The 27010-nt window shown below is 34.1% G+C and overlaps 1 protein-coding gene across 1 annotated transcript; it reads right to left on the reverse strand.

Moving 5' to 3' along the window:
- Window positions 1-2293: 2293 nt before the first annotated feature.
- LOC134748841 (uncharacterized) lies at window positions 2294-16311 on the reverse strand. The gene is made up of 7 exons (XM_063683650.1): window positions 16210-16311; window positions 13996-14160; window positions 10598-10776; window positions 8241-8454; window positions 6113-6545; window positions 4988-5091; window positions 2294-3505 (listed from the first exon to the last, which is right to left on the reverse strand). The coding sequence occupies exons 1-7, from the start codon at window positions 16268-16270 to the stop codon at window positions 3399-3401; spliced, it is 1263 nt and encodes a 420-aa protein (XP_063539720.1). The 5' UTR covers window positions 16271-16311; the 3' UTR covers window positions 2294-3398.
- Window positions 16312-27010: the final 10699 nt, after the last annotated feature.

Consider the following 27010-nt stretch of genomic DNA (forward strand, 5'->3'; position numbering starts at 1 on the left):
ACTATCACAATCGGAGAGAGGTCGCATTAAGAAGGCACGTATCTACGTCGTACAAGAATCGAACCATAGACAAAGAATATATAAATGAAGACGGATTAAATAGCAATAAACCAGCCTTAAAAATATGTGTCGAACAGGACAAAAAGGGAGCTTGTAACCATTAGTACATACGTCGTAATCTCGTAATACGTAGCATTTACATTAAAACATCGTTGCCAACATCGTAAGCGCCAATAGCACTAAGGTTCATTTTTACGTGATAAAAGGTTTACACGGATTGTGATGATTGATTAGTTGATCATGATCGGTGCTTTTACTGAACATGTCTGCAATAAAACATTTTTCATTAACCGTGTTTACCATATTTAAATTAATAATTCACATTTCAGACTTACCAACGTTTAATAACAAACTAATACATATATTTGTACTAACACATTTTTTACTTTATATTTTGTCGCACTAGTTTGGTTTTGGGCGGGACATGTTGCCAGACAGAGTGATGGCAGGTGGGCCAAAATGTTAACGGAATGGTGGCCGCTTTCAGACGAAAGGAGTGCCTGGCGTCCGTTGGCTCGTTGGGTGGACGACATTCGGAAGACTGCGGGTCACTTTTGGATGAGATTGGCTCAGGACCGGGATAAGTGGCGTACGCGAGGAGAGGCCTATGCTCAGCAGTGGGCGATAGAAGGCTGATAAGAAGAAGAAGAAGAAGAGTTTGGTTTTACCTTATACTTTTGTATGTTAAGTTAGTAAGTTAAGTGTTTCGTACTAATTAAGTGTCATTACAGGACTTCAAAGAGAAAAGTCTAATAAACTTCCGCGTACAAAATTCCTCATTACTCACCCAAGAATTATTTTTGAAATAGGAATCAAAGAATTTCGTAATAACGGTGGAGTAGTGAATATAATTTAAAATTGCGATCAGAACGGACTAAGCAAATAAACGCGTGCAGGAAAAGCTCGTTTGTAGAATAGCGCAAACATTTGCAAATGATACGCCAATAAGAACGTACACTGACATTAGAATGATAATTTTTTGAATCAGATGTCAGTTTGATATCAGTGTACGATCGAATTGGCCTGTCAGTATGGAGATTTTAGCCTGATTGTTGATATAACAATGATCAATGATGAAATTAATCTAAATACATTATCTTCAAGTATGGATAGCTAATTATAAACCGAAATAGATATCATACACCAAAGAAAAAGTGACCAAGTCCACCGGTGGCCGAGGCGGGAATAAAAAAATAAAAAAACAAAATATTTCATAATTGGATAGCTAAGTTATAAATATGTTTTTAAAACGAAACAATGCATCACTAGGTATTCACTTTTTATGCTTATCCAGGTTAAAGATTTACACGAAGATTTCAGTCTGGATCGTGGGTCTTTTATTTACTCTAAACTCAACCTGTGACCGCTGAGATCACATTTAAATAGCATGCCGTATTTTACTACAGTGATAAACATTAGTAGGCATAAAATTATCTTGGCGCGATCTGTGGTCGGCAAATTTTTATGGTTGTTACTAAATAATTATATTTAAAATACCTCAAACAAAAATTGTAAGTGTAGGTATATACCTATAACGAGTAAATCACGAGTTTAATTAACATTTGCATAAAAATATACTGACATCAAACCGATATTAGAATGATATTGGAATCATATCAGTTAGCTGTCATGTGTGGGTACGTTAGAATTGGCCCGTAAGTCAAAAAAAAGTTACTTTTGTAAAATTAAATAGCAGCATTGATTAAACCAAATTTTGGCAATTGCACCACAGCCTTTATTATCTACCACGCAATACGCATAACAGCGGCAAAATCAATTGAAAAATCAGTTTCAAACAGTAGATTGAGATTTTCGATAGCTGTTAAGGCTATTATGATTGGTCAATCACACACACAGACAGAGTAGCGATATATTTTTTTACAGTTGTATTGCAAGTTTATTCAAGCTATAAATACCAAAATTGAAAAATATATTGAAAGTTTCCGACTGACGGCTTTACAATGGCAGCCATCTTAAGCCTCACATTGTTAATAGAAACATCAGCATCAGGGGTTCATGCTTCTTTATTATCAATTGAAGTCAGCTGTATAATTGATTTTCTACGCCGTCGACCCCCCTATTCCATTTTCCTGAAGAAGATTATATTGAAAGCGAGAGCGCGTTATATTCAAGATGAGGTTTATCTATTCAAAAAGCTGACAGAAATTCTGAACTCGCGAATCACGACTACGCACAGAGTTCAAATAATGAAGTAGGGAAATAAAACAGCGTGGTATCATTATTAGATTTATTTTATATAATTTACAGTTATTTAACCTTAGTCGCCTTGTTTCTGTTAAAAAAGAGAATTTAAGTGTTTGTTAACATAATTGTGCAACAACATATATAATACTTTTATGAATTAAAGAGCTAAATGGCTTTGCCGTTTATGATCGTTAATAATACAGATAAGATCTTTTCATTATTCACAATAGTCCAATCGTTTTTAACTGTACACTTACATTAAGTAAATACACGATGAAGTGATTATCTATTTGACCTACCAATATAACACTGAAATATATTACGAATATGTTCTTATGTTATGTCTTTACATAGAAAATAATTCTAAGTAGAGAATAAAACTCATTATTTACAGTCTACGTATATTAACGAGCATATTTTTTTCTTAAGATAACAATGATTATATAGTTAATCACAGTTTCTGTAATTTTTAATTAAAAATATAATTATTACGGTCAATGTTAGGTAAACACTTGAACCTTTGATAGTTTGTTATGATAATTTTTTAACATACAGGATTCTGACAAATTGGAACCCTCAAATAAATAAATAAATAAAATCTTTATTTACTTGAAACCTAATACATTAAGCCTTGCTTTTTTAAGTCAGTTAGAAATGGTTATTCATGCAAGTATTGTCCTTTAATCGTGTTTAACAATTCGAATGTACCTTTTTACCTAAATGAAATAGGTGTTAGGTATAACAAAATATTGTTAATACCATAAAGCAAGGAAAGTATCCAAACTCTGTTTCTATCTGTTCATCTTAATATTTAAAACTATATTTGAAGCACACCGGAATGACTTGATTATTTAATACAAAGGGGTACATTTTTTGTATTTTAATTGCATCAACGGTCTTATCAAACTTCCTGCTATTTTTTAACCATTTTTACTTATTACTATAGTTTGTTTACAATTTTGAAATAAGAAAATAATAATTTCAAAGTAATGTTTATCTGCTCTATTGAATTACATACAATACTTACTCCGAAAACGCAGTTTAGTATTTTTTTACAATATTCTCTAGTATCACCAATCGTGTACTATTTTTATTAAACAATGTTTTATAACATTCTCATAGTAATTACTATTTCAAGTAGCAAATATTAGAATAATTGAAAAATAAATTAGAGAAATACTTCGCCAAAATAAGGTCCCCTTGTTCCACGTGTCGTGGTGGACAGCAGCTTGGTTTTCACCTGCCAATAAAAAAAATAGGTATTATGTGCACTAAACACCTCAAAATTTAGATGTACAGTGAGATGCGAGATTTCATGGAGAAATTACGAATGAATTCATATACTTATTGCTATAGCAATTAATGAGAAGGTAAATAATTTTTGTTTTTAATTTAACAAATATTAAGCTACTATCAAAAGTTATTTGTAATGCATCCAGTTAAATTAACATGCAACGCTTTATAATCTGTTACCGTTTTAATAGCTTAACCTCATTCCCGGTATTCGTTTTATTGCATTATCGGGACAAAGGTTGACCAAACATCAATTTGCCAATGCATATAATACTGGTTAATTGACGTTAAGTAACACATGTTGCAGCACCAATTATTTTTTACCTTTTGTATGTACTAATACTCGCATGTGAGTATAATTTTTTACTTAAGGTGGACTGCATGTATTAACACTAATTTAAAAAAAAACAAGCTACCTGACACATGTGAAATACGCCTAGGGTGACTGCTATATTTATCGGCCACTCCATAGTAAGGCCTAAGCCGTCCCACGCATATACTTATAATGAACAAGGGAAGCTTTATTGTACACAGTGCGACCAGATATTTAAAACAAAGTTCGGTTTTGCGAGCCATATACGAGCTCATCAGAGGAGTTTGTAAAGGTCGCCGTTGTCGGACACGACATGGACGACTATATATATATATAGTAAGGCAAAAGGAACAAGGCAATAGAAGTCTCTTTGGATTTCACGGGCCTATACATCCCGGTCTTTTGATAGGCTCGCGTGGGGATATAGATCCAACACGTAGAGGCCCCTTGGAGAGCTTAAATGTCATGGAGAACGCCTGCAGGAACCCGTTCACAGGCGCAATTGGAGACAGGCATTGGGACTATTGTAAATAGAAAAAGTGAATTACATAATATTAACGGTCTATATATGGATTGAAGTTTGGGTGGACAATGAGACTGGGTTAAAGAAGTCTTATTGTTAAGTGGCCAATTAGCCTCATGCATGAAGTTTATATTTGAAAGAAATATGTTTTATTCGGATGTTTGTTACCGTTATATCATGTTACAAATGCATTTCCGTTTTTAAACTACCATTTAATTACTTAAAATTATAAATAAAAAGTACAAAAATTTGCCCGCGAAAAGCTAGCGAGCGAAACGCTCGAAACGCCACGTGACGTCACGCGTTCGACAGATTAGTGTCATTTGTAGCAAACGTCAGTTGGGCCGCCCAACGTGTGACGTCATCACGCTCTGTCGAATTCGCGCCAAAAATTATGAGCGTTTCAACCGCTCAAAAATTTTCAACATTTTAAATATTTTTTAATAAAATAATGTTAAGGTTTACAAAAGTATTTTTATCATTTCCGGTGTTCCAACGATATAAATTATGAATCCAAAAATAAAAATAAATTCATGCATGGAGCTAATTACTATGGAGGGGTTAATAACGATAATACGTTTCTCTAAACTTACCAATCAAAACATGAACGTTGATAATAACTTGAGAATGGTTCTGTAAGTGGCAAGTATATGTGCCACTGTCGTTCTGCGACGCTGATGTGACGCTGATTGTGGCACTATAAAGTTTAAGTTTAAGTTTAGTTTTGCCTATAAATATCACTTCAACTACTTAAGACCTCCAAGACCATGCAGGTGCTGGGCCCCAAAGTTTTTAACAAATTGCCAAAAGTCATCACCACGATAGAATCGCCCAACTCATTTGCGCGTGAATTAAAGAAATGGCTCCTCTCCCATGCCTTTTACAGTCTGAACGACTTCTACAATTTATAATTTAATTGACATCCAAAAAATAATTTTAATGTAACAATACTAATTAATATGATAAGGCTCACAATTGTAAAATTAATTGACATATTTGTACCTACACAACCCAAAACTTTAAAATAATGTAATCTATTTCATGTAATTAAATGTAATTAAAATAATGTAATCTATCTCATGTAATTAAATTAAATTTTTGACGTGTAATATGTAACAATATTATTAATAAATGAGTATGAGTATGAGTAAGGGGGTTTAACTTCTGATCCACGACGACCATTTCATGAAACTCAATAGCTAACCTTATCGCATCTAATGTAGTTGCATTTTCATTTGTACGCTTTGTCATGTATCAGATCAGGTGTTATCAAGTCAGTGGCGGTAAAAGTACGCTGAGAGGCATCAGTAATGAACATTTTATTATTAATACAAATAATTAAAATACATATTACTATTTTTGGTTGTTGTAAAATCAATGTATTCATTTTTGGTTTCGTTTAAATTAAGAATCAATGAAGTTTTTTTTCGCACTTAAACTATCGTGAGACATATTACAAAATATTTATCAGTACGGTTTTTACTTTGAAATAATAGTGAGTAAAAACCGTACTGATAAATATTTTGAAGTATTTTTTTACTGATTAAGGCACGTCTAACAACAGTTAACCATTATTTAAAATTACCTACGTAAAATTTAACGGAAAATGTTAACAATTGCTTGAACGTAGGAATTCGAGAGTAGATATATAATTATAGGTTATATTTTGCTGCAGTGCGACAAACTTTTAAAGATTAAATCTCCTGTAAACTACCCACCTCATATTCCGCCACGATACGTTCTCGTTAAATTCTTTTCCCTGCTTCTTCCAAACCATCCCGTAAATGTTATTCACCACCGTCGGGACAGTTGATATTATCACAGGGGCTACCGTTGTCTTCAATTCCGGCATATTTTTTGTAGTTGTACTAACACTAACTGTTGAAGTTATAGTTGTAGTCTCCACACTCCAACTTTTGTTCATCATCAAATCTATCCTATTAAAAATTGTGCTCATCTTTGTAGTCATTTCAGTTGTTGTAGTTAAAGGCGTGGTTGTGGTAGGGACAGCCGTAGTTAGGGGCACCTTCGTGGTTAGTGAGGCTACGTATTCATCTGATATGACGCAGGACAATTTTATAGAGCTTCCCGCTTTGTAAAATCTATCTTTCAGTTCATGAGTCTGGTCTCCATTTATCGTTAAAACTGGAGCTGTAAAAATAAACATATATAAGTAAATACGAACGTTTGTTGAAAATTGAAACGGCAACAAAAGAGTTCCTACGTTTATTTGATCAATCGGTCGCCTGCACAATATAACATTTCTGCAATAGTTCAATTTGATAGCTTAGTTTATTTTTATTGGTTCTTTGTGTTTGTGTCGCTATTTTATGTACCTATATAGGTTTGTAAATCATTAAAATTTGTAAATCATTGTATTAGTCTATTGCTTCACAATTCATTGTCGACATACAGCCCTGTATTGTATGGAAAAATCCTAGTTATAATATCTATTATTTTCTCACGTGTTGTTGACGAAAAAAACCTAGTGCGAACTTTTAGCTACTAAACTATTTAACATGTACATGTTACATTATTTGTATTTGCTTGAATGAAGTACCGTGATTGACCAAATCTTATATTAATCATACGAAAACCCTAATTCTCCAAGAAACAACAGTCCCCAATTTTTCGAATCTTTGTTTAAAAAAAAATGTATGCATTGAATATTCAATAAAACGTTTAGTTACGCTTTTAATTAGCGTAAATGCGTTTGTTTGTATTTGTACTATCACTATTCATAGCATAGTACATTCAAGTGCATAGTACTCCTGTACCAATCAACCCTAATTAATTTTCAAGCCAGGCCAATTTATCTAATTGCTACTAAAGACTGTCTGAATAAATGAATAAAGTAGAGGTACCGCTTGGATTCTGCCGACTGCTTTACTACACGAAATTACAAAAAGGTCATTTTGTCGAGATAATTATTTATATTAAATTTGATGTTACGTGCATTGCTGCCGCAAATGAATAAGTCATTCGCACACAAATAAGTAATTGCACAAGTAAGACATTTGCGACAGCAATGCAGTCGGCAGCAATGTCGCACTTCAATACTGTCAGTTACGCTGGTGTAGTCAACACAAATACCTACTCACCTACTTATCGCACACCTCAATAAAAATACTAAAAACCGGCCAAGTGCGAGTCGGACTCGCGTTCCAAGGGTTCCGTACATTACACAATTTAGACAATGTGTTTTTTATGTGAAACGTGAGTGAAATGTCAAAACCCGTAGGGGTCGGATCAAAAACTAAGTAATTAAGTCCGACTCACGCTTGACTGCAATTTCTAATTAGTTTTCCTGTAATCTATTGGTAAAGATCTATTTTGTGTATTTTTTTCAAAATTTTAGACCCAGTAGTTTCGGAGATAAAAGGGGGAGAATGGTCATTTTTTGCCTATTTTCTTGAATAACTTCTAAATTGTTTATCCTAAAATTATAAAAAAATATATATTTGAGATTCTCACAATGAGCTCTTTCATTTGATATATAACAACTTTCCAAATTTCAACTTAATTGGTCCAGTAGTTTCGGATAATATAGGCTGTGACAGACGGACAGACAGACAGACACAGACGCACGAGTGATCCTATAAGGGTTCCGTTTTATCCTTTTGAGGTACGGAACCCTAAAAAACAATACAGAAAGAGAACAGGAATAAAACTAATCTTACCACATACAATTTAGTGTCCCGCTCACACTAAATTGCATGACGCCTTTTGATCTTTAAAATCAGTTATTAACCTTTGCTTATAATTATAACTATAATTAGATTCAAGTTTTTGTTAAAGGCAAATCATACTAAAACCTTATAAAAATATGTCTCTTTCAATACTTACGCAGAACAGTTAAATTAGCTAATATTGCTTTAGGTGGATGTGTTGATATTTGGCACATATACAGGCCCGCATCAGACCTCTTGACGGGGTTCATGCTGAGCCTCCAATTATTGGGGTACTGGAACTTGACAGCTATCCGATTATCACCGGCGTACGGAGACCTCCCAACGGTGAGCAATTGTGCGGAATCGGTTGTACGCCGCAACCACATTACCTGGACAAATGAGGAATCAATCAAGGCAATTGATTAAGCTATCAATCTAGTTTGAGCGGGTCTGATCGCATGAAGCATTTTGATCTTTAAAATCATATTTTAACATTTGCTTATAACCATAATTAGATTCAAGTTTTTGTTAAAGGCCAATCATACTAAAACATTATAAAAAGGTCTCGTTAAAACTTTAATGACGATTTACTAGGACTTTTCAAAAAAGTATGCTTTTCCATTTACTATATCTTGTATAACGTAATTTTCATGAAAAAGTTACACTGATATTTTGAATCCTGATACGATAGTTGGCTAAATCAAATCAATCAACGACGTTAATCTGTAAAATGTTATCAAATATAGCAACACGACAAAATTATTAAAACCACCAATATATTATACTAGCTTTTGCCCGCGACTTCGTCTGCGTGGACTTAGTAACCCTAGCTAGAGTAAGAATAGCGCCTGGAGAAAGTCTTATAGCAATTATTCAATTTGAGCATATTATGCGAACAAATTAGCAGACACTTCTTTAATTATCTCAATTCCACCCCGCTTTTTACTTTCTTAAGGGATGATTTTCGGGATAAAAACTATCCTATGTCCTTCTCAGGGACTCAACCTATCTCTATGCCAAATTTCATCTAAATCGATTCAGCGGTTTAAGCGTGAAGAGGGAACACACAGACAGACAGACAGACTTTCGCATTTATAATATTAGTATGGATATGCACAATACGATTAGACCTGTATCAAAACATTGATATTTTAAATTCTAAATTTATCCTGAACAGAAATACTTTGTGCTTGGACTGGTATGAGCTTGGTATAATTAGTAAAACAACTGACATTATGTTGATTAGACCTAACTCATAAATAACTGGTTTTTCTGATCTTATCTACACTTACACTTTACACACCCACTTTACTGGGTACAGTGTAACCTATTTAACAAGTATCATCAAAAATATTTCAACAAAATTTTATAAACAAACTTTGTTTCTAAAACCCTGAAACTTCCAAAAACTTCGTTCTTAAAACTGTTTAACTTTCAGAATTATAATACTGTAACTTAAATTGTTTATGTTCTGCTTCGCGTTGTTTAGTACGCCTACGGATAGGTTGTATAATATTGACCTTTCCAGATATGTGTTTATCAAACATCACACATCAACATTAAAATTTCTTCAGCAGATAGGCCACAAGGGCACTTTTACACGTCAATATTGAATTTACAATAACAATAATAATAGGTACATCAACAATTATGAAATACAACTAACTGCAACTACCGATTCAAACTAACGTAATACAATTACTTAGAGATGTATAAGGTCTCTTAATATCGAATTACATAAAAAACCAATAATAATATTTAAAAAAAACATATCTACATTAGTTAGTAGGTGTAAATGGCTCTAAGTGTCATAACTATACCTAGGATTAGTTTATCAAATTATCCTCAGACATGTAAAGGATCTCCAAGAGTCAAAATCCTGTACAACACATTAATACTTTCGCAATCAAACTTGCTCAACAAACTATTTAGGTAAAATACAATTTATTTAACCAAGGTTACTACCACATTACTGATTCGTTCTAGTCAAGAGCACGTAGAAAACCATTGAACATTTTGCAATTCCAGAGGCCCCAGGGAAACAATGTCGGCACTCAATTTACTGTTTACCATACGAAGTCAAATCACGTGGTCCGTACAGGCAGACTGCCCACAAGCACACAAGCAGTATAGGGTGTTACAAGATTTTCTTTGTAGAAATTTTCATTTTCCCGTTCTCAAGGAATATACATTTAAACTCTTTTGTAGTCCTCAGTTTATGAAACTGCGAGCTAAGTTTGACGGAAAATAACTCCAAACTCTTATTAAATCAGATTTGAAAGTAAAAAAGAATAAGCACTAAATGAGATGACCGTTTGGTAATTTATTCCCCTATCACTTTTTTGTAGGGTTTGCTCCCGCGGGAATTCCCGGTTCTCGCAATACAAACTCAGTACCGGGAGCAAACCCTACTTTTATGGTTATATTTATGTAGAAGACCTTGATATGGTGGTTCTTGTTTTATTTGGTTTTATGTCGATTATATGGATTCAGCATGATTCGTTCTGTACAGGGACATCGTAAAACACTTACTGTTTTATCCTTTAGCATGCCAACCCTACAATTTAAAAGGGCCTCGGCCCCCACATGTGCCGTCACTTGCATCGTGCCCTCGGGATCGCCCACGTCGCCCTCAAAGTAGGGTCCCCAGTGGTGCTCGTGATGGTGGTAGCCCTGATACTGTCCATAGTGACGGGATTCTTCTAATTTACCTGTGGAAAAAAAAGGTTGTTTAGTAAATATATGTTTGTTATTACAGATTGTATTAGTTGAGTGTGCTCAGGCCATAAAAAACTCAAATACGGCGTTCTCTGAACAAAAGATTTCCTTTGGCAGAATAAATCTATGTGTTCCTAAGTTGTATTTAAGAAGTGGAGCCACTCAGATTTTTGATGCAGATGACAAACCTTTATGAATGCCATTAATATTGGAATTATGTTTCTCTTCGGTTTTGTAACAAGGTTAAAGAAAGGTTTTCTAAAGATGAGTCTTATATTTGTCTTAATTAAAAAAAAAACAAATCTGAATTTCTGATTTAATCAAAGCATAAAGTCTGTATCTATATTTAGTCGTATTAATTAAGATCGGGTTATAACGAATAATGACAAAACCGTAGAAAGCTTCAATGCAATTTATCGATTATCTGCCACTCGTGAAAGTGAACGGCACAATCGGAACTAGGCCAAGAAATAAGTTGATTTAAAATATGGAGACATTGTAGATGGATAAAATAAAGGTGGAAATCTGAAGCATCAGTGGTTATAGTCGAGGAACTTTTTGATGGCAGGAATGTTGGACTTAAAAAAATCAGATTCCTTAATAAATAGGTACTTAGACCTGACTGACAAAAGGACGTGTGCAACATTGACAGACTTCGCACGAAGGCCGATACCCAATAAGGGCAATAAGTAAATTCATTCTCACGCAACTCATTCCAAAATTTGACAGCAAAGGATTTATTGTTAAAGGGCCTACTGATTACCAGTCCGCCGGACGATATCGGCCTGTCAGTTGTTCGGAACTGTCAAATTTTTGTTCCAACTGACAGGCTGATATCGTCCGGCGGACTGATAATCAGGGGCCCCTTTATCAATCTCAATATCATACATCGTACTCGAGGGGGCATTTTACGTGTTAGTGACGTTTGAAATCAGATAACATATTTGTACTTACTATTTGTAACGGTATTTAATCGTAATGACGCATAATTTTAATTTGTTATACCTCTCGCGTCGAATGATGATTCCTATGACATTTTTTTTATACCACGTCGGTGGCAATCAAGCATACGGCCCGCCTGATGGTAAGCAGTTACCGTAGCCTATGGACGCCTGCAACACCAGAGATATTACACGCGCGTTGCCGACCTTTTAAAAACCTGTACACTCCTTTTTTGAAGAACCCCATACTGTAGCCCCTCGGGAAAAACTCGAGTTTCTACAAGTCTCTTTTGGTTGGGTTTAATAAAAAAAGAATAGATTTTTTTGTTATATATTTTTCTTTGGTTCGAGAGTAACGGTCTCAAACTAAATACTGATAAAACAAACTACCTAACTTTCTCTAGACATACCATTAGTATACCTTATGAGTTGCCGCTTCCCATAGTAAAAGCGGATAATACAAAGTTTCTGGGAGTTGAACTGGACGAGCAACTGAGATGGTCTAATCACATAGACTCCACACGAAAAAGATTAGCTAGTGCTTGCTATACTCTTAAAAGTTTATCCAAAACTCTTACTTCAGCAGTCCTTAAGACGGTATACTTCGCCTATTTTGAGAGTATTTTAAGGTACGGTCTGGAGGTTTGGGGAAGCAGTGTTCACGTAATTGCAATACTTATTTTACAAAAGAAAGCTGTTAGAAGTATTGGAAAAGCAAAACCTAGAGAACACTGTCGCCCTCTTTTTATAAAACACCAAATTATGACTGTAATATCGCTTTATATCTACTTAATTTGCACACATATTCATAAAAATAAATTTAAATACAGGTACAAAGGTGAAAACAAGGTGCATGCATTAAGGAGTAACAATAGTATTGAGTTACCAAAATGTAATAAGTAACTAATTACGTTTAAGAGAAGCCCAGAATATAATGGAATAAAAATATACAATGCTTTAAATAACGACATCACAGAATGCAGTAATTTAGATAAATTTAAACAGAATTTAAAATCATTTTTAATCAGTAGACCTTTCTATTCCTTAACGGAATTTTTCGAAAAAATATACGAATGAATATAATAATGTTGACTATTTTTGTTTTTTTTTTTTATCGTCATGACTGTTTCATTTATTTTAATTGTAATTTTGAACGTTTTATTATTTATATGTTTCACAATGTGTTGATTATTAATGTATAATATATAATATATTAATTTGTGATTTGTAATAAGTTTAAATGTATACCTATTAGTTAGCTAAGAAGATAGGCTAATTATAATTTTAGTGTAAGATTAATATTTTGCATGCCTATTGTGGCGTAATATGCACTCATGAATTTGTACCACACTGACATGACCAATATTGTATCTGTGTATATTAGCAAAATAAATAAATTGAAATTAAATTGAAATTTCTTATAAGCTACAGGATCGTGATTTTATGTGAGAGAACTACTCTTATTTTACACCATTATACAAATGGATGAGGCGAGCGCTACATTAAGTATTAATTCTTTGTTACATAAAAAATATATAAGCAATAATAAATAAGCATATAAAAATAACTATCTTCCATAAAGACCTGTAAAACCTTATCAACCTTAACTTTTGTCGTAAACTGTACTTAAATTAGCGGTTTAAAGAGTCCTATAAAATTTAAATATTATTATTGGCACTGTGCGAAGTGCATGGTGGGGGTAAGTCAAGCGATCGCAGCGCATGCGGTGGTAAGAATTGGCACTATCGGAAGTTAGCGTCTAACATTTCATACAACTTACATGGCCCGAAATGAAACTTTATTTTAAGATTACTCCTGAGATATTCATTTAAATTGTATGGTGTAAGGGACCATTGTAATCTGTACGAAATGCATAATATAACTAACGTATTTAATTTGATAATTATTAATAATGTATCCGTGTAAATAGCTTTGTAAATACCACATATTATGAAATCTTTTTGTAAAAGATAAGAATGGGTATAGTAAGTTATATTTGAAAGAGAGACATACACCATTGCGGACTTTTTTTATGTGTTTGCTGCTGTCTTAGAATAAATATTCTGTGCAACGGTACATAATTAGGTCTTAAAATTCTCGGGCCTGTATTTACAAAACTTCATTCCGTTTTGTAACTTCGTCCCTTGAATTTTAAGAACCCTTATTATGTATCTGTTATATATTTATCCTACTACTACTACTACTTATACATACTACTAAGTATAATACTTTTTTATAACACGCACGTACTCTAATAAATTGAACACTCACTATGTAACAAATGGTCGCTCCTATCGGTCGGTCCTTCACGCTTGATGTTCTCTCGGAGTTGCTTCGTGATATTCCTGAATATTTCTCTGGATAGGGCGAGACCGTCTTTTTCGTCACTTCGCCGAAATCGGCCATGCGTTTGGTCCTCGGTGAAGCGTAGTGGCTCTGTATAATACATGCAACAGATAAAATATGGAGATAATATAAATTAATATTGAATTCCGTAAAGTAACACCTGATTCTATTCATTATTTATTATTACTGTTTATTAACATCCGTCCTATTTAAGTGATCTGCTTAAATGTTTCGTGGCACTCGTAATAATAATTATATGTTTAATTAAATACAAAAATGTAACTACACTTATACTTGAAATAAAGGATTCCCTAATTTTTTAACACAATTCCATTACAGATTCGATTGAATTAGTGCGGTAGAGTTAATCAAGTTGAAGCAGAAAAGAAACTCGAAGCAGTCTTCCAAATGAATTCACTCGTAACTACGTGTTACGTCTAGTTTAGTGCTTACTCGATTTAATTCTAGCGTAAACAAGTTTTTCCTAAGCGAAACTAGACCATTACAATAACAGCTAAATCTTTTATGCTGCGATAATTTGGATTGTGTACAAAAAAGCACTCTAGTGAAATGAAAAATACTTATTTAATCACACATATTTTAATATTCTACCTTTTACGAGTATACTAACAAAAGTACAATTAATTTAAATATTTATACCTTTAAACGAGTAATTCTTGTATATGTCTATCTATATATTTCGGGGATCTCGGAAACGCCTCTAACGATTTTGACGAAATTTGCTATATGAGAGTTTTCGGGGGCGAAAAGTCGATCTCGCTACGTCTTATGTCTGGGAAAACGCGCATTCTTGAGTTTTTATATGTCTTTCGAGCAAAGCTCTCCCAGATAGTATAAAATATGCAAGGCAAAATTATTTGTAATAAGAGTAAAATAAAAGCAAACTCAGATGGATTCATGCATACATGCAGATACTAGGAAAAAAATAAAACGTCAATTAGTAAATTAAAGCGCAATTTTTAATTTCAAAATTACAAAAATTAAAGTTATGATGGAATATATTCAGCGAAAACTCACAGATGCCCTTTTTTAGGCCTCCGTACCCAAAGGCTAAAAACGGGACCCTATTTCTAAGACTCCGCTGTCCGTCTGTCACCAGGCTGTATATCACGAACCGTGATAGCTAGATAGTTGAAATTTTCACAGATTATGTATTTATGTTGCCGCTATAACAACAAATACTAAAAAGTACGGAACCCTCGGTGGGCGAGTCCGACTCGCACTTGGCTGGCTTTTTATTTATTCATTGTATTTTTAGTAGACAGTACTATAATTACAAATTATTTATAAACACAAAAGAACCGCTTAAATGGTGGTCACAAAAGAACCGTTTTATATATATTTTGTTGTTAAAATTGTAATAAAGGATATTGAAAAATCTATGAAACATTAGTTTATGCCTATTAAGGCATACTTAGGTATGTGCGCCTATAAAGGCCAAAATATCTTCTCTTGGACCAACGCTGCGTCTTACGTAAGCGAACAACGCGAAGCGAAGCGGCGCGGCGCGGCGCGACGGGCCCACGGCGTTCGCGTTCGCGACGAGATCGCCCACGTAGAACACTTCTATAGGTATCAAAGGATTGATCCACCCTGCGCCGTATCGCTGCGCTTCGCGTTCGCGTGTCTTTCGCCTACGTAGAACGCAAGCAAGCAGCGGCATTCAGAGTTTAAAAACCTGTTACTGATTTCGCTTTTGCTTATTGGTGAGAACGTGACTCGTAGAAAGGAATATAATATTGATACCAAATTATACAGTTTTTTTATAAATGCCGCTATTATAGAAGTATATTTAATTGTAGACATTACATTAACAACTAGGTATAAAATAATATTTACAAAAAATTTAAAGGTCATAAAAACAACGCAAAATAAAATAGGTGTTCACGTACATATGAACGGTGGGTAAACTAGTGAAAAACTAAACAAACTAGGTACTTTTTATGCTAGCTGAGCCACAAAGCAGGTTGTGATAAAGAACAAATGCATCGGAAGTGTAAGCTAACCTCAAAAAGGCATAATGAGCGAGTAATTTCAAACCAGCCTAAAATAATCCTTAAAGCTAGGACAATTAGGTTCAAACTCGTGCGTTAGCGTTAAATTTTAAAGGTTAATTACCAGACGTTGTTTGCAGGCAACACAGTGCTAAACACACGATGTAGACACTGCCCCACTGCATATTAGACGAAACATCACCGCGCGCATACGCTACTCGGTTACCTGTAATAAATATTATAGCATTAGTTCACTAGAGAAACGAGTCACGAGTACATACAGAATGAGATCCTTTGTTCATTTCGCCACAGAATAAATAATAGTAATAGGTACAGAAGGTTCACTCTTTAACAAAACGTTTCTAATACGATAGATATGACCGTAATGTGGCGCAAGCGCGAGCAGGCGTCCGTTCCGTAGCGGTGCGCGGCAACTACTATGGCTAGACACCAAAATTGGTGTGGGCCGCATGTACTTGTAGCGACGCGAAGAAATTGCGGAGTGAGCTACGCCTGATTTCGCTCAGACTTGTCCGCACAAGTAATAGTGCAAGCGAGATGCCCGCGCGAATGACAACTAACTGCTATGATTGCAATATGATTCTAATATCGGTTTGATGTTAGTGCACGTTCAAAATGGCCTGAGTAGGGATCTCGCCCGCGAGATAACTACTCGGCCCTCTATAATTAGGTAATACAGTATTTAACGGCCATATGACGTTGTTGGTTGAAGAAACTTTTGACACTGACAGATCGGTATCTTATCGCTGTGACATCTTAAAAGCATTATTCGAATACGGCCATGCGACGGGTAGGTAGTAGCGGCGCTTCTGAGCTAAGCTTAGCCCACTGGACATAAAGGGACCATGTTAGCTGGGCGTCCCTCTTATATTTTTTAAACGGTGAAAAAGAATACAGGATTATATTAAATAGTATAAAACCTTTTTTTTTCTTTATTAGTCACAATAAGTCAAAAAATTGTTATGTCAATTTTATAAAATATTATGTTAAAACGATCTATTTTATTTTGATTCAAACATGATACATTTCAACAAAGTAAACTATAGAATAAAATAAAAATATTGTAGGTATTTTTATTTTATAATTTATTGAATTATGTAATACATAAATATAAAAACTTTTACAACAAAGATAACTATAACATGCTTTTATTTAAAGTTCATCCTATCTCAAAACTCATTCCACGAAACGCTTCAATATTAAGACGAACGTAAAGGACCTCATTTTCCTCCCTGGACATTATTGAAAATATTTTTTGACACAATTATCAACCGTATATCAACCACAGCTATGCCCCTACGTTTGATTTTTTTCGAATGTTTATTATAAGAGTATTTAGAGTAGTATTTAAAAATTTCTATGAAATCTCCTTTTCGCTCCTAATTTTTACAATAATCAAATAATCGAAAAAAGTCAAACGCAGGGGCATAGCTATGGTTAATTTACATCAAATTATGTTAAAATCTTTTGCATAATGTCAATATCCAGAGAGGAAAAACTAAATGGGGACTACGTTTATATGGAGAAGCGGCCATCCCCTTTCCTCTTGATATCCTCTAATAGAGTTAAAACAACTTAGATTACTTCCCTAAGACGTACCTATACTTAATATTTGAAGTGTTTGAAATTGTTTCTTGCGTGAACTTGAATTAGATATGGTATCGTATGTGGTGGACTTAGCCGAAATTAGATTGGCAAAATTTGGTGGGATGTTAAGTTGTATTGAATATTTAATTACGTAAGTACCTCATCGCACAACGTATCAGCATTGCGATACGAGGAAATGCCGCCAGCATCCTTAGTACAAAATAAACGCCTCAAGGGCCTATTTTAGATTAAAGCTAGTTATTAATTTAGTTTAGTACTACGACTGTATATATGTTTTATGTAAATAAATGTTTTATTCATTACGTACATAGAATATTCCATGTCCATACCAATATTTTTTGAACAAATGTAGTAGAATTCATCAATAGTAGTTTATGCAACTGATACATAATGAAAGGCCTTAAAACACAAGTGTGGTTTTATGAAACGAGCATTAGTGAGTTTCATAATAGAATCACACGAGTGTTTTAAGGCCTAATTATGTACAGTTACATACACTACATTATCTACACACATATCATAAGTACTCTAAGATGGGTTCAGAAGCCGTAGGGAAATGACCTGCATTGCTACTAGTGTTACCTGTAAAATATCTATAGACTATAGATATTAAAATAATGCAATAAAAAATAAATTAAAACAAATACAGAAACAAACTACTCATATTTTCAACTAAAATGTAAATTAGAAACAACTTTTCAAAGTTCTACTTTCGTAACAGCAAAAAACCCAACAAACAAAATGACAACAGTAATGGCGGCAATTCGATCCTCCGTCAAGACAATTTTTTTTTAATTTTACTGTCACTCGAGACCAAATATCGTGCGGTTTATGTCGAGCTTTGCTAATAGTTATTTTTTGCAGTTTTGGCAGTATGATTTTTGGCAATAAAGTTCTTATATAACATTAAAAAATTTTAGGGTTCCGTACCCCAAAGGGTAAAAACGGGACCCTATTACTAAGACTCCGCTGTCCATCCGTCTGTCACCAGGCTGTATCTCATGAATCGTGATAGCTAGACAGTTGAAATTTTCACAGATGATGTATTTTTGTTGCCGCTATAACAACAAATACTAAAACAGAATAAAATAAATGGGTATTTAAGTAGGAGTGTGTACTCTCTCTTCCGAAAATCGTTTTTTCCAGATCGCAATTTTTGCCACTCGCTATTTTTACCATTTAATTTTTTCACAATAGCTTCCTTTCCCGAAAGCATTTCTAACAATTCGCATATTTTTCCATTAATTTTATTTTCCAGTAGCTTATTTTCCTGCTACGTTTTCTAACCATGCTCATATTTTCCCATTTTTTTTATTTACCAATATCTTATTTTGCTGTTAGGTTTTCTAACCATTCACATTGTAACTAGACGCACTAGCTGAACTAGTTAATTTATAAAACTAGCGTCCCGCCCCGTCGTCGCACGGGTGGTTCAACTGATTTAAACAAAATCTTTACAAGTTATACATATGAACCTTCCTCTTAAATCGCTCTATCTATTGGGGAAAATCGCATCAAGGTCCGTTGCGTGGTTTTGAGGATCTGGGCATACATAGGGACAGACATACAGACAGCGGAAAGCGACTTTGGTTTATACTAGGATGATCGACACAGCTGATCAGTCTATAATATTTTCATAAACTTAAAATCTTGATTACTAAGTATCAATGTTACATATAGAATACATGAAAGTAAATACGTATGCATTCAGTAAATCAATATGTAAATAAAAGCAAAAGTGTTCTCACGCCAAATTCCAAACAACAAACAAAAACTCTAACCAAATCATGTGTCCAAGTGGGCCGTTAACCAGAAAAAATGATTGCAGACACCAAAGAGAATAGTTTGTTAAGAGGGTTGTTGTTATGGTAAATTCTAGGTTTGTGGTCTTATAAAATCAGATACGTAATGCTACGTACAGTATTTTGTATGTATTAAAAGTGTTTGATATTTGCCTATTAGATATAGACAATAACTATGATTTGTAATTTTTATTATTAACAATTTGATTATGATTATAATTTGTTTTCTACCATCTGTCGACTCAGCATAGAAACTAAGAATGAAAATGTATAAAAATATCGAAAAGATTTATATATATATATGTAAATTATTGTTATTGGATCATCATATGATTTTGACCCATGTTATTTCGTTAATATGTGTTAAAATAGGATTTTTATTGTAGTTAAAATAAATGAAATGCATGGAATAAAGCATCGGATATTTATTGGAAAAACATAGATAGCAGTTGTTATGAAATACAAGTTATATTTAATAAATCAGATAGAATTATAAAAGGAGGATGAGATGACCGTGACGTCATTATGTGGTGTTTCATATGAATTCCATATTAGCGGGGCGATTTGACCGTTCTAAAAGGAGAAACTAGCTCGATTGGAGGGATAATACTCTATTGTTAAGTATCAGAGGTGTGGCACCATCTGTTTGAGAGTGATTGTTCCTTGGTTTCCGATGAGCGTTTTTTGCTTAAACTTTGCTTCTCTTATACGAGCCACATAATATCTTTGCAGAAACTATTCAAGTATGGTGCTCGAGTTATTAAAAAAGCACGTCGAGGAATGCGTTTTCTTAATGTGTTGTATGGTTATAAATACCCCTAAACCAAGCGGGGAAGGGGTTATTCAATTTTTGTTCGTCGGATTGTCACAATCTCTGGCTAATTCGTAGACGTTAAAACAAAGGTGGTTATTTTGACGGTTGAAAGCTTGACATGACGTAGTTATTATGCTACTTTTTGTCAAACTGTTCAATTGTTATTTTTAGTGTCAGTGCTTACCTATTTTTGTGATTTTTATTGTGTTTTAGAGCCAGATTTGTGTCAGATCGCATGGTCGATCTACCGGAAACGCCTAACCTTGCGGCTGTTAAACAGGCATTTCCGGGAATCCAGTAGAGTGTTAGGTCCAGGTCGCGAGAGGGGCCTGGCGTCAACCTTTTTACCAACACAGGTGACGAATATACCTCTTACGTTCTCTTCAAGGTCTGACAGAGGGATGTGAGGGTCTCACGTGTGGACCATTTGGAGTAATCCAGGCTCATTGAAATCTGTTAGTAATTGAAGAAGCGTGGTCTTGTTATGTATATTTATATATTCACATTATATATCTGGATAGGGCGCCTTACTCGTTTGTACCCTTAGCTTCGGCTTACACAGACGGGGGGAGGCAAGAACACAGACACTAGGGTTTGCATACCTCGGTTTTGTCGGCCGAACGTTTACAGCTTAGATTAGGGTCCCTCTTACACATTCCTCCCTGTAAAACTAGTGGTTCGCTTCTAGTTTTACTCATTAGAATAGGTGAAATTGGGGTAGAGTTAGGGTAGAGTCATTATTTGGGTGTTAAGTTTATTTATTTTCTTTCACACATAGTTCGATTGCGTACAGTATTAAAAAACTTTATAGTGTTAATTGGTTCAAAATACAAAATAAATATCTAGATTCAGTAGCATATGGATGGATTTCTGGGGCTCGTACATTAAATATGATATAAAGGTTTACACATTTTTTATATTGGGTGAGATAGGGGAACAAAGTTATTTGAGGACATACTAAATAATTTTGTTATAGGGAGCTAGTGACAGGCAGAGCAGTTCACTAGTGACAATTGAGCTTTTCTATAACTGGGTAAATAAGGGTATAAAATCATATTTAATAGACGATTGTTTCAGTATTTCATTCATTTAAAGTATATTCAGATGAGTTTCTTGGCGTTTCTTCTCGTCTGAAATTAGGTTACGAAACGCTGGTAAAATAAATATTACATAGTGCATAGGAATACCTATTAAAAATAAAAATAAAATAAAATGGGTATTATCTAGATTAGGGACCCGTCTTCATCCGGGCGTGGCAGTAGATAAAGTAAGTTTGTACGTACTATTTTTACATTACATTAATACAATTATTTTCCTTTAGCTAGCTAGGTTAGCGAATGGATATATATATATATAAAAGGAAAATATAAGTTTTAAATTACAAACTAAAAGGACTTACTACTATCCACGGTAACTGGTCACGGTAGGGCCCGGTAGGAGATAAATTCAAAAAAATATATATTTTACTCTTTATTTATCATACAATAGAGTCATAAAAGAAACATAGTAGCAATATTTACAAATTTATTAGAATATTTAGGGATAGTATTTGAAATCCAAATCTAATCAATCTGCACATAAAAGACGATGGGTACTAAGGTTCACAACGTATTTTTAACATTAGACGATCACATGGCCAAATTTATATATTTTATTTAATCTTTTTCAAACAATTCTGGTAGTTTTATTAAAGTAATAGTAGAGAGGTTAGGGTTAGGTACAACATGATTTCCCAGTATACATATATATATATTTTTTACAATCACTGAAGACAGAAAATAGTTAGGTGCGACGACGAGCGATGCGAGGAAGAGTGGGAAAATAAAAAAAATGGGAAAATATGCGACTGGTCTAACCAGTCGTATATTTTAACGTAACGTAGACGTAACAGGAAAATAAGCTACTGGAAAATAAAATTAATGGGAAAATATGCGAATGGTTAGAAATGCTTTTGGGAAAGGAAGCTGTAGTGTATAGACGTCTCGAGCGCTTACGTCATGGTGACGTCACTGACAGTTAGGGTCAGTCGATGACAGTCGACAGACCGCGGGCAGGGCAGTGTGTATCACGTGGTGTTTGCGTAGGCGAGCCGTTGGAAATACATTACATCGTATGATTTACTGTGGGAAATACAGTACATTACAGAAGCTATTGTGAAAAAAATTAATGGTAAAAATTGCGAATGGCAAAAATCGCGATCTGGAAAAAACGATTTTCGGAAGAGAGAGTACACACTCTCAAATAGGGCTCCAATACAACAAACGTGATTTTATGCCGTGTTTTGCGTAATGGTACGGAACCCTTCGTGCGCGAGTCCGACTCGCACTTGGCCGGTCTTTGAGTATAGACAAGACTCAAAATCGTATCAAAACAAGTTGGAAACCTTAACAATTTATTGAATCAAAATCGGTCTATATTTATATATACGGTTGTTTCCGCGAGACTTGAGACGAATAGCGTTCACCGTATCGATGGATGAGGTTATCCATCTTATGACGCCGACTCAGTGATTTTGTAAGTCAAGAAATGTTATACATAACATTTTATAATATTATTTATGTTACTACGATATCTGACCTTGTAGTAAACATGTTGAAATTTCATGGAGTAGGGATTCATACCTTAACATTAAAAGAATCTTCTACTCTTAATTATTAAATAGCACTTTTTTCTTAAGATTAGGTGTCACATAATATTTGATTTTATTCCAATTAGTTAGGAAATTACTGGGCATCCATCGTAAGGAAAAAGGAACCTCGACACGAAAAGAAGAACTTACATAGGTAATAAGTTATATCACAATAAATGAGAGACTGCTGAATATGTAGAGAAACCCCCTTTCAAGCCGTTGTCACAACTAAAGGGGAGTCTTAGAAAAGATTACGCTAAGTGTACCAACACTAATATTTTTATTTTTTATTTATTTTTTATACCACGACGGTGGCAAACAAGCATACGGCCCGCCTGATGGTAAGCAGTCACCGTAGCCTATGGACACCTGCAACACCAGCAGAATGAAGAAGAAAAAGAAGAAGCAGAGTGAAGAGTATTCACGAAGTTAAGTGTTCTTATTGTTATTAGCTTTGCAAAGGTACTGCAAACTCTCATATTGATTTAATATATTGCTCATTTAGCTAATTATGAGGAACTGAAAAACATTTTTATACTGTATTTTTAAACATAAACAAGTACAAAACTTTTGTACTTGTTCAAGAGTTGCAGAAAGAACCGAAATTTAAGTACAGAATTTAGAAAACGTAAACGTATGTTTAGATAACTCTTCGTCTCGAAAAGAGACATAACAAGAAACTGTAACAAGCAATTACAACATTACATTTATATTCAAGCGCCGAAATAGGCATGCATTATTTAATTTATATAGTATAAACATTTCCCAATACTAAATCACATTTATGATCGGGTCTATCGCGAAATTATTTTGTTACCTTTATTTACCGACGTTTACCGAGCTTCGAGAGATTAGTGCTCAAACACAAAGTAATAGTACAAGTGTCTAAATGCGAAAGTCGAAGTCCAAGCTCCGCGATAGAGGGCTGAAGGACTGAAGCCTCTAATAGGTACGTACGAATATCTCAATTGCGAAGAACCATGGCTGAGTTCTGCGTCGGGCAGAAGACCCGTAGCGTTCGGGAGAGAACAAAATAAATTCGCTATAGACCTGATTATAATCATAATCATTTATTAGACTTCTTCAGATAACAATGGTCCACAATGATAATTAAACATTACAATTAAAATAAAATAAATGTGATGTAATAATTATAAATGTGATTTAATATTATGTGTTCAAAGCACGGAGGTTTTAAATAATAATAAAGAAGGAAAGTTTTAATATGTTTATAATTAAATACATACTATTAAACTCCAACGAACTTTGCTCTAAAGGGATGAAATATCTATCAAGAGCGGAATGGGGCTGTGTAAACTATAAGTGAATAGTAATCAAACCAGAAACTAATAGGTTGATCTGTTTTGGTAAATTTACTCTCCACGGTATGTAATTACAAAATGTTGAGGGGGACTCAGCAAGCTCGGCCGAATTTCACCTTCCCATACAAACGAAGTTTCGTTCTCATTTTAAAACTACTATACGTGATCGATTGTAATGAAACTTTGCACATACGATGATTATATATGTTTTGTAATTAGTTTGTATAGCTCCAGTTTATAAAACAAACGAAATAGATCAAAAACAAGTTTGGTATGAACACCTTAAAATCGCTGTTTTTTTTTAACTATGATATCTGAAGCTATATAAACTAATTACAGGACTAGATATATATCTTATTCTATTGCATAGTAACTATGTTTGTATAGAGAACAGAGCTTGCTGGGGACTCTTAAATTGTTGAAATAAACATGGCTTCCATTTAACACAAATCTGTATTTTTAAGCTGATGAGTGCGAACACGCATGAGACATTGCGACAGGCGTTATTCAAAATGATTTTTTCACTTTTAATTAAAATGTCGACTGTTCGCTTAATTGTGATTGTAGTAGAGAGAAACACGTTAGTTATCACTACATAGTATAAAACAGTCGCTTCTTGCTGTCTGGATGTATGTCTGTCCCTATGTATGCTTAGATCTTTAAAACTAAGCAACGGATTTTGATGCGGATTTTTTCAATAGAAAGGTTTTAAGTATAACACCTGCGAAGCAATAAGCAAAAAATATAAACCGAAAATATTTTAATTATCATAGTTTTTAAGGTTCGTTTGGGTTGTAACAACTTTGTTTGTTTTTTTATAAATTGATCGGCAACTGTATTCTCTAATGAAAAGTAATATACCTATTGAAAATTTTAAATTTTGCTATAATAAAGTCCTTAATTACACTCGCAGCGACTGGGTTTGACACTTTTGACATTTTCCTTTAAATTCAAAACATTTATCCATTTCATCGGGTGACAAGCAAAAGTCACTAAGTACCAGCACAAGTTCATAGCCATTGTGAACCGTATTATTATCCGAATAACGTTTATTTTTGTTTAATTGCGTTTTCAGTAATTAGTGAGTTTTGCTTGCCACCTGACGATTTGATCTTTTTAGTTTAATAGAGTATCGATACTGTAATCAAATCCGGTCACAAATTGACATCATTGACTGACATGAATTGAAAAAGGTAACAGAAAAATACGTTTAATTAACACGCAGTAAAACTCAGTGATGATCTAGTAAATCAGTGAATAGGATAGGATCTATAGGATTCGCTCCAAAATGTGAGCCCAATCATTTTCAGAACATGAAATGGAAGCTTTAATAAAAGTCAATGAAAAGGTTGCGTCCTATTCAGCGTTCTTGCAGGCATCCATTGAGTAAAAACTAGGTACGTAGGTAAGGCAAAGGCAATTAAAAACGTAGCTTGGGAGATTAACCATGAAATAAGCAGGGCTTCTTGTCATAATTTTGATCTTATTGTTTTTTATCCGGTAAAATATCGTATTGTAACGTAAGTATCGTATTTATGAATGAATGATTTATCTCCGGCATTTATCTTGGAATTTTGTGAAATATTAAAAAAATATTTAAAGATAATTGGGTTCCTCGTTTACAAAGGCCAGGTTTGGTTGCGCCCGATTATAGATTTGGTATGCTTCCAAACCATTAAATACCATTCTATTAATACCAAATCGGAATTAGCTAAATTAAAAAATATCCTCTTAGTTTAACTATAGGTTCTTTGAACCCGACAAAATATCTATTTATACTATTTATATAGAAAATGTTACATCATACCTTGTCAGTTTTTCAGCAATAGGTACAGCTTTATTATAAATGTAGTTGCTCTTATTAATTCAATTTATTATATTTTGTGAAGATAATGATATATTAAACAAACTTCAAACTATCAAGAAAAGAGCGTACTCCCATCTTAAAGGCCGGCAACGCACTTACAACCCCTCTGGTGTTGCGGGTGTCCATGGGCGGCGGTAATCGCTTACCATCAGGTGATCCGTCTGCTCGTTTGCCTCCTATTTCATAAAAAAAAAAAAAAACAAATGACCGTGATAGGTAAATTAGCAATTTTACTAAGCGCACTAAACTTCAGTAAAAGACTTCAGTCATTGTCATAACAAAACGAAACGGATGCTTAGAAGGAGCACAGCATAATGCAACTGCAAGTCATCATGGCTCTGGTTTTTCGTGTTACTTCAATAATGAATAGCTAGGTAAATATTTTCAGGTTTCTAGAAATTTAATGAACCTCCATTTATTTTTTTAAGATATCTCCATTTAAGATAATTTATGTGGAGCCCACGAGGCAGGATCAACAACAACAAGCCACAACAAAATAATTATACAGGACCAAATAGTAATGACTAAATGTCATAATCACAATCATTACATTATGACTTTCAATAATTATGTCAAACAATAGAGACCCGTTACGTGGAACTTACACATTTATACACCTGCGCTGCCCGAGACTGCCCTTTTTCACTAGGGCCACAGAAATTTATATTTAACTAGCAATGCCTACCCACGTGGGATTCGGTTTGCCTTATTTCCTTTTCCTCACCCAGGGAGAGAATCACAACATTAAGTAGGTAGCCCATGTCCACATTTTGTGCTTATAGATTTTAACATCCATAACAGTATTTTATTCCGGATTTTATCATTATTTTAAAAATGGAAAACAATTTTAAGGTCCGTGGCT

This window comes from Cydia strobilella, chromosome 17 (genome assembly GCF_947568885.1).
Source record: "Cydia strobilella chromosome 17, ilCydStro3.1, whole genome shotgun sequence".
NCBI lineage: Eukaryota > Metazoa > Arthropoda > Insecta > Lepidoptera > Tortricidae > Cydia > Cydia strobilella.

Coding starts and splice junctions, on each gene's coding strand:
- LOC134748841 (XM_063683650.1), bottom strand. CDS start 16,270: ATGCAGTGGGGCAGTGTCTACATCGTGTGTTTAGCACTGTGTTGCCTG. Junction 6,546..8,240: donor AGCTAATTTAACTGTTCTGC/GTAAGTATTGAA, acceptor TTATTTTTACAG/CTCCAGTTTTAACGATAAAT. Junction 5,092..6,112: donor GTATCGTGGCGGAATATGAG/GTGGGTAGTTTA, acceptor TAAACTTTATAG/TGCCACAATCAGCGTCACAT.